This window comes from Protopterus annectens, chromosome 11.part0 (assembly GCF_019279795.1).
Source record: "Protopterus annectens isolate FY-2018-M chromosome 11.part0, PAN1.0, whole genome shotgun sequence".
Taxonomy (NCBI): Eukaryota; Metazoa; Chordata; order Ceratodontiformes; family Protopteridae; genus Protopterus; species Protopterus annectens.
This window is the reverse complement of record NC_056745.1, coordinates 328168141-328184817: the sequence shown is the minus strand read 5'-3', so window position 1 is coordinate 328184817 and position 16677 is coordinate 328168141. Positions and strand designations below refer to the sequence as shown.

Below are 16677 nucleotides of genomic sequence, written 5' to 3'. Positions count from 1 at the left end.
GGAAAGAGGAAATGTTGCCAACAGAAATGACTGAAAGTAAAGATACACATAATAGGCAAGATGGGGGTGGAATCTACTGGACAAACATGGCAAAGGAACCTAGACATTGGGAACAAATAATTCAAGCAGGAAATGTTATAAGAGTGGGATGAGGCCATGATGACACTTGGATTGTAGGCTAGAGACTGCCTTCCCTACCAGGGCTTGATTTCAAAGTATAGAGAAAGATAACAGGATAGGGGAATTTTAAGTGGAAGACCTGTTCTGGTAGAGTTTTTATTGAATCTAGAACAGAACAAGCTGTTAAAAAAATGGGAAAATGAGCAGGGCATGTAAAATGTTAAACAAAAAAAACTGCACCAAGCTGACACACCAAGTATTTAATAAAATAAAATAAAAGGGCAAGCGCTTTCACGACTGTGTTCGTCGCTTCATCAGACACATGAATAAAAATAAAGACCGCATTTATAGTCTAACTAATAGTCAGCTGATATTTAAAAAAATAACGTCTACTTTAGCAATTATCACAAAACAAAAACCTATTGTAGAGCAGTTTAAAAACATAAAATAAATGTTCAACTTAAATAAGGCAAAATAAATATATATACATATATGTATATAAATATAAAATGTTGCATGATAACTGTATGAATCAATAAGAGGAGGTTAGAAAAGATTGGGAAGAAAGACTGAAAAGGCAATTTACAACAAAACAATGTGAAGGCAGATATATGTATGGCTTCAAAGTATGCAACTAGGTCCAGAAAGTTTAAGATCTTTGCCTGGAAGTGTTACATAGGTATTTTTATACACAAGCAGACTTCAATTTTTTTTTCCTCAGGTAGACAACAAATGTTGGAGGTGTGATGGAGAATAAAGAGGTAACTGGAAACGCACCGTTTAACAGTGTAATGTGTTAGCATACCTTAAAAATCCCCTACAAAGAACTCTTATGAGAAATATTGGGTGAGCAAATGGCTTCCGCTAGGATACAAGATCTGAATTGGATAGACAAATTAAGGCCTTGTTAGGTTTAATTCTGTTGCTTTCCAAAAATAAGTTACTAGAAAATAGAAACCAATGTCTACATCAATTGTATCTGAGGTACTGAATATTGTAAAAGATATAAAAGAACACAAAGAAGGATCTTTAAATAAGGAAAGGAGCAAATTGCATAGAACTAAATGGAAAGTGTGGAAACAATATGGAGGAATGAGATTTAAGGAAAGGCAGGAATATTTTTTAATGTTGGACTGATTATAGTAAGACAATATATGTGATGCATATTTTATTTGAATGGAAACATGTTAAAATAGTTTGTTTTCATTTTCTGATAATGTATGTTTGCTGATGTCTTTAGTGATAATTTTATATAGGTGTTTTTTTTTTTAAAGGGAGTGTCAGAAAAAAACATCCTTCCACCTGGGAGGAGCAAGCTCATCCCTTTCTGACAATGTCAGTTGCCAGAGTTGCTGATCAAACCTGGATCAACTGAGTCATAGTTACAGCTTTATCCCTCTGCACCACTTGAGAGGCCCAATGAATTTTATTTTTATACAAAATTCAACCTGGTGCATGCTAGTGCTTTTAATTTTTAGTTGACTGGAACAAACAGCAACAGGTTTTGGAAAGGGGAAAAGTAAGTGATGAGTCAGCTTATTTTCATCCACAGATTAATTCATAGTCAATACTACAAAATATTATTCTGATGCACAATTGTTCTCACATATCTCTTGTTTATGTTAGCTACTTATTAAGCCTACAACTATCACTATGAAATGACTGTCCATGCCTTTGTACAACAGTCAGTATTTTAATCCCCCCTTTGACGGTTGATAAAATATTAAAGATTTTTATCTTACACATTCAGAAAAAAATGCATATCTGAATGCCATTCTTCTCTTAAATATCAAAATGCATGTCAGTTCTGAATTTGGCCTGAAACTGCTGCCATAGTCAGTACAGGGGATTTTGGTGGTGACATCTCTCCAGTGTCAAAAAAGTTCCCTTTTCTACAAAAGTATATGATTTTTACTTCTGATATAATAGCAACTCAGTACAGATATGCTGTAAACACCTACTGCATTCCTCACACTGAGTAGAAGTCACATATCCAACAATAAGGGGGCTTGTGCATCTCAGTGAAACTATAATCTATATTGTGTGGGGCCACCTAAGACAGGCAGGTCATGTCAGAGAAGTCAGACTAAATATGGTCCACTTACAATTGACTTTCATTTTTTCTGTCATTTAAACCTAAAGGCAATAGCAAGCAGAGACAAGAGATGCCTGGTGTACTTTAGCCCTTGGCAACATAAAGAGTCGGACTTAACTAAATGACTAAACAACAATAAGAGAATACCACATGCTGCATCCTAATTGTGAACTGCTTGCAACAGCCTGTACTTTCTAGTTATACATGAATGAAAGTCTTTGGCTTTTCCCAGTTACGGGTCGCCACAGCGGAACTCCGCTCCTCTAATGATTGGCAGTGGATTTTTATGGTGCCAAGTAGCCAGCCCGACATCCAACCTTCAAAGAAGGCACACCCATTCATGCACGCACCTACCTGCATGTCTTTAATGTCACTCGACCATGGGGAGGACATGCAGACTCTACACAGAAGACGCTCCAGCCAAGAATTGAACGGGAGGAGCCTCTTGCTATGAGGCAACAATGCTAAATGCTGCACCACCGCGGCCTCACTTTCTAGTTATACATAAAAGGCCAAATGCTTAGTAACATGTTTATGAAATTATACTTAGAAACTCAATTAGAAATGCATCTAAGATAGTCAATCTACTGTTAAGAATTTAACTGTATCTCTACATTGATATCAGCCTGACCACAGTGCTATGGTCAGTATAGGTTTGGGTGATGGTATAATTTCAGTAGCAAAATATTCTCTTTTCTAGATAAATATATGTGATTTTCCTTCTTATATATCACCAGCTCAGTGCAGATATATTCTAAACATATACTGCATTTCGCACTATGAAGAGAACAAATATACTTACCTCTAACTGAAATACAGTACAATGAAACATGTCGGACTGCTACTGCAAAATACTGCTGTACATTTATGTACTTAGTAAGACATTAATGACATCTGGGTACAAAATAACTCTAAGACCATCAACCCACACAAGTGTTTCCATGACCGGTCCCAGCAACTATTGGAATAAATCTGAGAGCATGGAACAGCTGGTAAACCCAGTGTGGATGGAGCATGAGAGCTTGTCCAGTGAAGTAAAGGAAGGGTGGGAGGGAAAAGGTAAAAAAAAAGTACTTCAGTGAAGCTCAGTGCTGACGTTTGTAACTCGCACTGTAAAAGCCTGTGGAGACAGTTTCCTTTGGTAATGCTTTTACATTAGCAAACATTCAGTTTTCAATTGAAATTTACACTATTTTTACTTGTGATGTAATGTCAGCTCAGTACAGGTATGTTCTAGACCCAAAAAGAATTTATATACTGACCAATTACAAAAATGAATATAATGCTACTTGGCAGTCTGGAACATTCTAATAGGTATGCAGGCTGATTGGTGGCATCCAGCAATAAGTGTCTGACATTTTCTATGAAATTGTTTAGACAATAAATAATTATATGTGATATTCAGTTATAATTATATGCTTTTAAGGACAAAGATAAAAAAACAAAAACAGTTGCATCTTGAATTTATGACAATCATTTCACAATTTCGCTTGTCTTCTTTTTTTTCTACCTGACTACAAATATGTGCTAATAAACGTTTGCAGAGGCAGACTGGTGCCTCTTTCTGATGGGCTGTCACTGACTCTCCATGGATCTACACTTGTCCCTACTTAAATAATAATAGGAAAGACTGTGAATGAGAAAATGTCAAAAGGACTGCCTCTAATATATTATCATTAAGAGGTATAACTGTAAAAATAAAATAAACCATCAGTACTTTGTACGAGATCTGTATGATCACAAACATATTCTCTTCCTGTGCTGTTTAATGTCATTTATGAGCACTTTGATGCATTCCTTAAAATTTAATCTGTCAGTCACATATCACTGAAACATTCTAACTACCATCCTACTGAAATGAACCAAACATTGAACACTTAACTGAGAGATGTTCTATCTGATTACTAAGTACTGAAAAATACTGGTCCAGTTGAGTTCATAACTGTATTTAACAGGTCATTATTTTCTCACCCTAACTCTGTCACTATCTGGACAGATATCACATGTTGTTCTTGTCATTAGGTGTACCATATGTAAGACAGTCAATATGCTAAAAATATTTGATTTGCTTACTTTTTTATTTGTAAGACTAAGACTTATTTCACTGACTAAAAATGACTAGTATACAAAATGGCAATCAAGAATATGACTTTTAAATGGACACTTTTATGTTAGACTAGTCTCAAGACACAAGGGTTAGGACATGAGACTGTCCTCCTACACTTTAAGAGGTGAGACGGAGAAAAGAATTACCTGTGCAGTGTGACACATCTGTACATTAGTTTTACATAACATTTGCAGTCATTAGATTTGGGGCTGACATTGCACAAAGCATGACGGTCCATGCCTATGATAACCTTTTAATACAGCAGGTCACAGCTTCTACTTAGTTCAGTTTTGTTTGAGGATCTTATAACATGCATCTTGACTTACCTCCTCCACAGTTTTGGCAAAGTTCTGCAAGCTGGATATAACTTGTTCATCCCCCTTACCCAACGCAAAGTTCTGAATAAAAAAAAATGAAAAGAAAACTGACAACTGTATACAAAACAATGCAGCCACTTTGAACTATAATGGATGCTACACAATATACATTTATATCCATGATTCTTTATCTTCAGATACAGTTTTAGTACTTTTCATGCTCTACTTATAAGCATATCACTGCCTCAAATGACAAGTGTTCCTACTCCTGCAGTAATTCTAGGAATTTCCAAAGTTTCACTCTAGCAAGAAAGTACAGTTGTGCAAGTTGAACTTACCATAGTAGCAGACGTTTGATCACTGTGGCAATACCTTCCTTATATGGGTTATATCAGCTGACCAGCTTCCAAAGCTTCAGAGCACCTTCCACCCTTCTGAACTGAATAAAAGACAAGTTTGGGCTTGAAGCCCTTCAGAGCTTTCCTAGCAGCATAGAGAGAGTAGCTGAGCCCTGAAAGGACAATGATAAGAACAACAAAAAAATAAATATCCACACCCTGGCATAAAAAAGAAACAACAAAAAACAAGGGGAATAGAGGGAGGGAGTGGCTACTGCAGTAGTGATAATTCAAACATCTACTGTTAAGTTCAACTTACACTGCTGTGCTATGTTCAACATTCTGATCACTGCTGCAGTAGCCTTAGCTATATAGGTACACTACTATAACTAATTATATTTAGGAAGTCGAAGGATAGGAGTCTAGGAGCCCTTGGAGAATGGTCTTAACAAAGCTTGACTTGGATTTTCAGAAGGAATCAAGCTGATAGTGCTTTGTAAAATAGTTATAGAATCCAACCCTTTCCAAAAAGCCATTAATGAAGCCAAGGTCATGGTAGAGTGGATTTTCCCTCCCTGGAATAGAATAGTTAGAGCGAGTACAACCAAAGGAAATAGCCTTAGACAACCATTTGGAAATAGTTTGTTTTGACACAGATTGTCCCTTCTTACCTTGACAAGAAACAAATAATTCATTTGAAGATCTGAAAGATTCAGTTCTGTCAAGACAGTACCTGAGTTGTCTGTGCATCCAAGGTACATAATATCCTTCCTCCCTCATTTTTAGGTTCAGGAAAGAAAATGGATAGTTTGGCTTAAATTAACAAAAAGAGACAACGGAGCTGGAAGCTGAATAAATAAATGCGAACTTCTGGGTGAAATAAAAGACTCTGATTTAATGATTTTAGCGCTTTCGGAAGGTCCAGTGCCCTTCCTTCCTCAGAAATAACAAACAAACGGAGACACAGGCAACAATTCATATTTAAAAGCATGTGATTAGTTAACTGAATAATTAAATAATTAAGACAATCATATGATGTCCACTATTATCACATCTAGTTAGTCTTAGAACAAGTTGTAAATAAGAAACGTGAAACATTTTACTAAAAATATGTATCAATGCATGAGGATCAGTGTAAAAACAATATAATATTCATATTTCATACGTTTTTAAAACGTTTTTGAACCTTCATAGCAATTATGGAAATGCTTACTATATATTGAATATAAAATTGCTTTCAATAAAACATGCTAGGCTAAACTAGTGGATAAATGCCACTCTACTCTAAAAATAATATTAAATCTATATAAAACATATATAAGAGAACATTCAGTCCAAATGAACTAACAACACATTTTACATATTGAAATTAAACAAATATTTAAAAATGCTTATTTCATAAAGCTGCCTTATAAGACTATCTGTTTAAGGCCAGTTTTTTTAGGATGCAAGCAATAGATATTTGTTCATTTAAACCTGGTGGGTGACCGGCTGCAGTCCTTATTTGCCAAAATAATTCTTCCATCTCAAGATGGATTTGCCATGGACCTATGTATGGGGTATCATCTACCTGTTTCAATACTGTAAATTTAAATTTGTGGGTTGGATGTTCAATAGTGTGGCAAGCCAAAGCATTTGTTTCATCTTTTTTAATCATAGCGTAAGAGTGCCGCTGTTTCAGCTCAGTCTTTCCTATGTAGAAAGCATGGCAATCCGAGCAGGTTGCCACATAAACTATTGCCCTGGTGTTGCAATTAAATTTACCTCTAACTTTATATTCTATGTTGTTTATTTTTACATAATGTCCTTCTTTAATGAACCCACATTGTCTACAAGACCTACATTTTGCCATACCTAAATTGTGTGTACGTGCCTTGGATTTTCCAGCCTCTAATAAAGTTTTAAGGTTAACCCCTCTTCTAAATGTGATAGCCGGGGGACCTTCAAACTTCTCCTGGAAATTTCTATCACATGATAGGATACCCCAGTTCTTACATAAGATGTCTCTAATAAATCGGTGGTCTATGGAAAAGGTACATAAAAACCTTAAGTTGCACTGGCGTTCACTGTTAGCTAAATTTATGTTTTGCTCCCCATTTTGTTGACCATCATCAATGTGGAGCGGCAATTCTGTGCTCAATATGGGACTAAAGTGCCCTGTATTACGCTTCTGTACAACTTCTTCCATAATCTCCACCACCATTTTACACGGATAACCTCTATTATAAAACATGTTTGAGAGGTTGGCACATTCAGTTAGAAAATCTTCATCTTCAGTAACCATCCTAGCTGCCCGTACCATTTGCCCTTTTACCACGGCTTTCTTTTGATGGTACGGGTGACAGCTGGAATAGTGTAAGAAACCATTAGAATATGTGGGTTTCCTATACTTTAGTCCCATATTGAGCACAGAATTGCCGCTCCACATTGATGATGGTCAACAAAATGGGGAGCAAAACATAAATTTAGCTAACAGTGAACGCCAGTGCAACTTAAGGTTTTTATGTACCTTTTCCATAGACCACCGATTTATTAGAGACATCTTATGTAAGAACTGGGGTATCCTATCATGTGATAGAAATTTCCAGGAGAAGTTTGAAGGTCCCCCGGCTATCACATTTAGAAGAGGGGTTAACCTTAAAACTTTATTAGAGGCTGGAAAATCCAAGGCACGTACACACAATTTAGGTATGGCAAAATGTAGGTCTTGTAGACAATGTGGGTTCATTAAAGAAGGACATTATGTAAAAATAAACAACATAGAATATAAAGTTAGAGGTAAATTTAATTGCAACACCAGGGCAATAGTTTATGTGGCAACCTGCTCGGATTGCCATGCTTTCTACATAGGAAAGACTGAGCGCAAGCTGAAACAGCGATGATTAAAAAAGATGAAACAAATGCTTTGGCTTGCCACACTATTGAACATCCAACCCACAAATTTAAATTTACAGTATTGAAACAGGTAGATGATACCCCATACATAGGTCCATGGCAAATCCATCTTGAGATGGAAGAATTATTTTGGAAAATAAGGACTGCAGCCGGTCACCCACCAGGTTTAAATGAACAAATATCTATTGCTTGCATCCTAAAAAAACTGGCCTTAAACAGATAGTCTTATAAGGCAGCTTTATGAAATAAGCATTTTTAAATATTTGTTTAATTTCAATATGTAAAATGTGTTGTTAGTTCATTTGGACTGAATGTTCTCTTATATATGTTTTATATAGATTTAATATTATTTTTAGAGTAGAGTGGCATTTATCCACTAGTTTAGCCTAGCATGTTTTATTGAAAGCAATTTTATATTCAATATATAGTAAGCATTTCCATAATTGCTATGAAGGTTCAAAAACGTTTTAAAAACGTATGAAATATGAATATTATATTGTTTTTACACTGATCCTCATGCATTGATACATATTTTTAGTAAAATGTTTCACGTTTCTTATTTACAACTTGTTCTAAGACTAACTAGATGTGATAATAGTGGACATCATATGATTGTCTTAATTATTTAATTATTCAGTTAACTAATCACATGCTTTTAAATATGAATTGTTGCCTGTGTCTCCGTTTGTTTGTTATTTCTGAGGAAGGAAGGAAGGGCACTGGACCTTCCGAAAACGCTAAAATCATTAAATCAGAGTCTTTTATTTCACCCAGAAGTTCGCATTTATTTATTCAGCTTCCAGCTCCGTTTTCTCTTTTTGTGCGTTCTCCAGTTTGTCTCAGTCTTTTTGGTTTGTTGGCTTAAATTAAGCATGGATACCACTTTAAACATAAAAGAAGGATTAGTTCTCAAAGAAAATGTATTCCTATGGAAAATGAGATAGTGCTGACTCATCATAAGAGCTTGCAATTACCAGAGGTAAGAACAAGCAGTAAAACTTTTTTATGTTAAGAACCTCAAGCCAGCCAGATTAGCTGGTTCAAATGAAGTAAATGTTACCTTCTCTAACACAAAATTAATATCTGAAGGAATGACCACCAGTTATCTTGGAGGCCTCTTATGCAAAACCCATTTCAAGAACATTTTGACATGAGTCTGCAATGCAATGAAAAAGGAGGATTCATAGGCTTCATAGGCAGACATGCTGAAATGGCTGACAAATGACTTGACAGAGGAATAAAAAAGGGCACAGGACAGTAACTCAACCAAACATTGTAAAGCCATAGAACAACTAGACCTGAATGGGTGCACCTTACGTTGTTGGCACCAACATACGACTTTCTAATAGCATTTTTTTTGCCTCCATTAATACCTTCTGCACATCCTCAGCAATCAGGGCCCAGGGCCCTGAAAGGACTTAAGACCCTATCATCCAGGCAGTCAATTGAAGATGATTGATGTCAGGGTGTATCAAACACCCCTACTCTTGTGCAAGTAGAGACAGTATGGCCATTTCCAAAAGAAGGGAGAACCACAGTTGCCTGGGCCAGAAAGGAGTCGCCACAATGTTCTTGGAAGATTGCTACTGAATCTTTACACATACACTGGATGTTAGTGGGAAGGGCTGCAAAGCATACAGGAACATTCCTTTCTAAGGAAAAGAAAAAGCATTTGTCTTCCAGGCCTTCTTGCATGGAGTCTTGCTAGTTGATTGTTTAGAAAGTAGGTAAAAAGGTCTACCTGAGAAACTCCCACAGATGGATCAAATCTTGGAAGCCACCATGATCTAGTTTCCATTTGAAAGGATTTGCCCTGATCCTGCTCAACTTGTCTGCCACACAATTTTGTTCTGATGGAATTTAGGATACCTATAGAGTGAGATGTGCTGCGAAGCTACACCCCAAGCTAACACAGCCAGTTTGCAAAGGGGGCTATGACCTGGTTCCCCCTTACTTATGTACCATATGACTGTGACATTTTCTGTAACCACATGAAGAGGTCCTGGAAACCAAAGATGGTGCAGCGGGTTGCGTGCCTTAATCAGGGCAAGTATCTCCTTGATATTTATGTGCTTGGATCAGTCCTTGGTGTCCCACACCCCCTCCACTTTTATCCCTCCTGAAACTGCTCCCCAAGAAAGGTTTGAAGCATTTATGGTGACTGACTGTTTCAGAGCAGGGAGGGAGAAGGGAAGACCTGGATTTAAGGATATCTGTTGTCTCCACCAAAATATTTCTCTTCTGACAAACCTCAGCACAGGGATTTGAAAAGATAAAGGGACTTGATGCTGGGACAAGAGATTTCAGATACCAGTGCCTGTTCCTCATGTGGTGTCTTACCAGGGGTATCAGGAGAATCACAGATGCCATGAGACCCAAAATCCTAAGGTATTCTCTTGCAGTAACCAAAGTCTACGTGGAAAAACCTTAGAAATAGATCTAAATAAATATTTGTTTTTCCTGTGGAAGAAAAGCTCGTTGAACACAGGTGTCAAGCTGACATCTCAGGAACACAACACAATCTTGCGTGAAAGAGTCAAGAACCCAGCTTGTGTAAAAGATCTCTCACAGGAGACAGACAGAGAGAGATTCCTGACACTTTGAAGAAGACTCTACAAAGATAAGCAAGTCATCTAAATATGGAAAAATGTGGATATCAAGTAGCCTGCAATAAGCTACAACTGGAACTAGACACCTAGGGAGCATCCTTGGTGTAGTGGATACTCCTGATAATATGATCTAGACACACAAACCCTTAGGAAACATCTGGAATCTGGATGAATAGGGGTGTAATAATAAACATATTTTAAGACTAATGCACTGATGTTACCAGGAAACCTGAAAGGAGAAGAAGAGGAGGAGGTAACAGGTTGTGAAGTGACATCACTTTGAATTTTTGGCAATATCACAAACAGGTTTAGGAAAGAAAGATCCAAAACTGATATCCAAGCATTTTTTTTCTTTCACACTAAAAACATCCTTGAATAAAAACCCTTCCCCATTTGAGAAGAAGGAACTGGTTCTATCATTCCTTGGGACAGCATGTGATAGACAAAAAAAAAATTTCCTCCCACTGCCATCTGCAACTTTGATGCATGACTTTCATAACCCATTCAACCGAAATAATCTGTTACCAAAGAGAAAATGGAGATTTGGACCTTCTGGAAGAAAAATAGGGCCAGGTTGGGAGAGGGTCACAAGGTCTCTTAAACAGTCATTCAGCCATGTTGGACTGTCCTTGGTTTGGGGAGGTATGAGACCTGTTTTTGGAACCCACGTACCATTTCTTCTTAAATGTCTGTTTACCTGAATTTTGTTGAGAATGTTTATACTGCTTTTTGTCAAAATTGGAACAGGAGAGAGAAAATCCCTTGAACAATTTAGAAAAGGTTGTTGTGTCTTTCGGCTTTTCCCAGTTCGGGGTCGCCACAGCGGAACTCTGGTCCGCTAATGATTGGCAGTTGATTTTTACGTGCTGAGTTGCCAGCCTTAATGCACAACCTTCAATGAAGGTACGCCCATTCATGCATGTCTCCACGTAGAAGACGCTCTAGCTGAGAGTCGAACCGGCCAGCGTCTTACTGTGAGGCGACAACGCTGTGGATTGAGAAAAATCTTAGAGATTCCCTGAATCAAACTGCCACTTTCAACACACATTTTGATCACCTCTGCAGCACAGGGGTCAAACACTAAACTATCCACGGGACAATTTAAAATCTCATTTTTAACATCTGGGAGGTTCTGAGAATTCAGTCATACAAACCTCCTAAAAATACCAATAACCATAGCCCTGGAAGAAGCAACAACATTCATACACATACTGCAGACAATGACTAGTAACCTGTGCAATAGAAGAAACTAAGTTATTTAAAACAGATTTTTTCTCACAAGAAGAAAAGAAAAGTTCTGGAAAATCTTATCATAACCATAGCTGTCCTTCTCTTCCATGTTGCAGTATTTATCACACATGGGTTTACTCCTCTTGTTACCCGAACATCTGGCCAGTATACAAAAGATTTCAGTCACTGTATGGTGCATGGGACATCTGATGTGGCTAGTAGAACGTGGGCCATAAAAGTGACAACTGCAGGCACCAGCCCTCAGAACTGTATGCCTCAGTCGGAACCAGTCCTAGAAAGGGTAATGCCAGCACTGTGCCATCCAGAAAGGAAAATGCTGCATAACATGTTGCAGTATTCATCACATATGGGTGAGTGCCAAAGCTCACTGTGAAGAAGGGGGAGGTGGCCTAGTAGAGTTCTCCAGGAATCCATGGAGGATAGCCCTGGCAAACCCAGCTCTGGCCTTAGAAATGTGGTCTAACTTGTAATGTTTGTTGAAGGTGTGCACCGATGACCAAGTGGCTGCTTCCAGTATAGTGGAGGTATCCAAACCCCTGGAGAAGGCCCCTGAGGAGGCAACTGCCTGGTGGAGTGTAGTCTGACAGTACCTTGCAGGGATTTCCCATGGTGTTTGTAGCAAAAGGTGATAGCTTTGGAAATCCATGCTGAAATTGTTTGTTTGGTTATTGCCTTCCCTAGGTCCCTAGGGTGGAAGGAGATAAACAGTTGATAAGCTTGTCTAATGGACTTGGTTTTGTGCAGATAAATTCTGAGTTGTCTGTGCACGTCCACAGAATGGAGTACTCTCTCACTATCTCCCTGTGAGTTAGGAAAGAAGGTTGGTAGGTGGATAACCTGATTAAGGGAAAAGTCATTCACCACCTTGGACATAAAGGAGGGGTTAGTTCTAAGACTAACCCTGTCAGTGTGGAATACTAGGAAGGATGGAATAGCCATGAGGGCTTACAACTCTGACACTCTCCTGGCTGAAGTGAAGGCCATGAGGACAGTTTTCCATGTGCAATGTTTTAGGGAAGCTTTATCAGCTGGTTTGAATTGGGGAAGTGTGAGCTTTTCCAAAACATAGTTGAGGTCCCATGGGTGGAACAGGTCCAGGAAGACATCCTGTGAAGCATCCATTCATGGTTGTTCATCACGGATCTGCTGAGGGAGTCTGCCTGAGAATTATGTTGTGAAGGAATGTAAACCGCATGTAGGGTAACTCCTTGGGAGATGGCCAGTTCCCACACCAGGAGAGCTAGTCTGCAAAGCAAATAAGATTTTCTCCCCCTGCTTGTTGAGATACCACAGCATTGTGGTATTGCCTGTAAAGAGATTTAGAGGTCCTTGTTGTAGATTGGTTTGGAAGGCTTGCAGGTCCAATAATATTGCCCTTATCTCTCAGATATTGATGTGTTCTTTCCTGTGTGGCACTGGCCACACCCCTTGCACTCTCAGGTGCCCCAGAGCTGCTCCCAGCCCAAGCCTGTGGCATCTGTGGGCATGATCTGTTTGGGTTGACATGGTTGGAGGGGAAGACCTGGGTTAAGGTTCACCTGCTTCAACCACCAATGGATTTCTAGTATGAGACAGGGCAGGAGGGGTACCCTGTACTCCAGGGGATGGGAGTGCTGGGTCCAAAAAGACCTGAGGTACCATTGCAATTTCCTCATATGGAGTCTTGCTAACAGTAACATGGGGATAGTGGATACCATGTAGACCACGAGCCTGAGGTACTGCCTTGTGGTTAAGGTGGCCATGAACCCTTGGGGAAGCAGAAGCGGAAAGAGAGTTGGTAAGGACAACATCCTGAAAGTTGGAACCTGAAGGAAGAAGCTGATTAGTGAGAGGTCCAGAATTGGCTTCCAGGGACCATCTTTTCTTGGGACCAGGAAAATCCTGGAGTTGAAACCTCTTCCTTTTGCAGACAGTGGAACTATTTGAATGGTGCCTTGAGCCATCAGGTTGTCTAGCACTGGCTGCAATAGGTGGAGCTGTTCTTTTGGAGGCTGTGGGATACCCCTTCTCTTTGGAGGCATAAGCCAAGTCATAAAATAACCAATTTGTATTATAGAAAGGCCCCATTTGTCTGAGGTGATAAGTGTCCACACTTTGAGACAGTGATAGAGACACACTGAGAGGGATAGCGGGAGAAGGTGTATTTTTTAAGGTTGGCAGTCAGCCACTACCTGCCCTGCCTTGAAAGGGCGGCCTCTGGCTAGAAGAGGTGGAGACTCTGGTAGGAGTGGGTTGCTTCCTGGATGTTTTTTAGGCCTTGTGGGAGCAGCAGGGCAAGAGTGCTTTCTGATAAATTGTGTTTTGCTGGGTAATTCCTCCTGAATTTTGGAATAGGAGAAACCATCAGATGTTTTAAATCCTGCAGCTCTTTCCTGTTTTGTTGTAATGACTTAAATAAGTCAGCCACGTTTGGTCCAAACAGGGGTGTATTGTCCAAAGGGGCATCAACCAGCTTGGCTCTAACGTCATCTGGTATAGGTTGTCGGCGTAGCCAGGAGTACCTTCTCAAAGCAGATGCTGATGCTGCTGATCTGGCTGAGAGCTCAGCAGCATCATAACTGCACTTTATAGAGTGACTGGTAACCTGGGAGATGAGAGCAAGAAGGGAAGACAGTGAAGTTTTGGCAACAAAATCTGGGGAGTCTGACAATTCCTTAGAGATTTAATAGGGATAAGGCATATTTAGCCATGTGTGTATGGTAATTGATAGCTCTGAAAGCCAGAGTAGCAGAGGTATATATTTTCTTACCGAGACATTCCATGGTTTTGCTCTCCTTGTCAGCTGGGAGGATGGTGGTGGATAGGCAATAGTTTTGAAGTCTTATCACTGGAAATGGAAATTGTGGCAGGGTCTGCAGCAGGACACTTAGTTAGGAACTTAGTAGCCTCAGGGATGTTATAAAACCTGTCAGGTCTGCATGGAGCTGGGGGTTGTGAGTCCAGGTTCAAGGATGCTGAAGAGAAGGCATCCAGAAAGGCAGGTAGAATGGGTGGAACAGCAGCAGGGGTTGGGGAATCCATCTGAATGAGGTCATAATACCTTTTTTGAACCTCTGTCATTTCAGATGATTCCCACTTGAAATGTTCTTTCATTTTAGTAATAGTTTCCCCAAAGGTCAAATCCTCTGCTGAGGAGTCACGGTCAACGGATTCTTTCTCTGGGTTTCCATATCCCAGGGGGGAAGGCAGCTGAGAGGTATATGAACGGGATTCTTCAGAAGAAGAATCAGAGAATTCCTCCTCTTCTCTCAGACAGGGATCTGATCTCTGAGGCCTAGGGTCCCTGGAGTGGTAGGCCATAAGGCCATAAAAGCATTAAACAGGCTTTGGCCGAAGGCCTGCCAGTCTGGGGTACTTTCAGGAGCAGGAGATACATGTTTTCTTTTTTCCTTTCTTTTTAGAGACCTAGCGGGCATCTGAATGGAAGAAAGCCTAGAATTGGGAGAATGAAGGAAACGGAGGGATCTGACGGTCCTACCAAAATCGCTGGTTCCCCCCTGGCATTGGAAACTGATGTTGGAAAAGCCTCTCTGGACGTGCCCTCTGCATGGGGATTGTGCGGCTTCCGTGAAGGTACCAGCTGTATCCGAAGCGGCAGACCCAGAGTCTTCAACCAGGCTGATGTCGGCCACAGGCTGAGGGTCGGACGAAAGAGGCACAGCAGTAGTCATAGGCCTGACTGTCTTGGCCTTCTTTTTTCGGCAGGTAAGTTGGCAAAACCCTCCATAACTAAGGCTAACTGTTTGAGATGTTGGTTTTCTAGAAATAGACTGAGCACATGCAGACAACTGCAGAGAGTTTTGGACACAAATGCGTGGCAGATGGTGCAGACCTTGTAGTAGTGCGACCTACCGAAACAAAAAAACCCCCACTAACTGTGGATGTCCTTGTGACTTATCTGATGGCCGCACTTACACTTGCCCTTTCTGGATGACACGAACAAGCATTAGAAAAAAAGTAAATGACTGAAAAGGCTCCCCAACGGGGCACTTATCTGATTTCTTCTGAATCAGATGGCCGGGATGGCAAGAACACTTGACGTTCGACTGGCGGCTGGGAAGTTCTGAGGGCCAGTGTGTGCAGACATCACTTTTATGGCTTACATTCTACTAGCCATGTCAGAGGTCCCATTCACCATACAATGACTGAAATCTTTTGCATACTGGCTGGATGTTTGGGTAGCAAGAGGAGTACACCCATATGTGATGAATACTGGGCATAATATTACCTCATGCTTAGTTCTGCACAGCTTTGGGCGTGTCAGCAGTGACTGACACAGGAAATGTGCGTGGAAATCACAGATGACTGACATGCATGCTAATTCGCATGTCATGTCATGTCTATGTTATAACAATTTTAACCTCAGCGATGACAGCATGAGCAGATTGACTCTAATACCAATTTCAAACCCTTACATTACCCTGTGATTTTGGTCCCCAGATTTAGCCCTTGTTATGTCTCTGAAAGGCAGCTTTGTTTATAGCAGCATACTTGATTAAATGCATAAGTTAATCTATGTAACAATTCACTACCAGTAACAGTTCTGCACAGATTTTAAAAACAGCGCCTGGACGTACTAAATATGAGACTGACGCCCTGCTCACCAGACTGAACAAGGCCAGGGTTACAGTGAGCTGCCATCATACATAACACAAGCACTCACAGCACTTCAGCAACTCACTCAGCTTCAGTCATTGTCCAAAGCGATGTGAGTGACCCTCCATCTCGTGTGAATGAAAGAAATGAAGACTCTGGAGTTCCCTGTGAGCCGGCGAAAGAGACATAGAGGGAGCAGCATCTCTCAAGAATGATGCCTAATTGGGCACCCTGATCAGCTTTGTAACAGTCCTACCCCTACAAAGAATGTAATGCCACACCACAAAGAAATTGAGGGATGCTTTATGAATTCTAACGCACTGTGTCATTCTATGGGATGCCATGGTCA

At 40.0% G+C, this 16677-nt stretch overlaps 1 protein-coding gene across 1 annotated transcript in view; it reads right to left on the bottom strand.

Annotated features, from left to right (window-relative positions):
- Positions 1-16677, bottom strand: part of APPL2 (adaptor protein, phosphotyrosine interacting with PH domain and leucine zipper 2) — a 1154621-nt gene that overhangs the window by 692785 nt on the left and 445159 nt on the right. The window contains exon 4 of the mRNA XM_044087826.1: positions 4649-4720. Coding sequence (XP_043943761.1) covers positions 4649-4720 — 72 coding nt within the window. The remainder of the gene's footprint in view (positions 1-4648; positions 4721-16677) is intronic.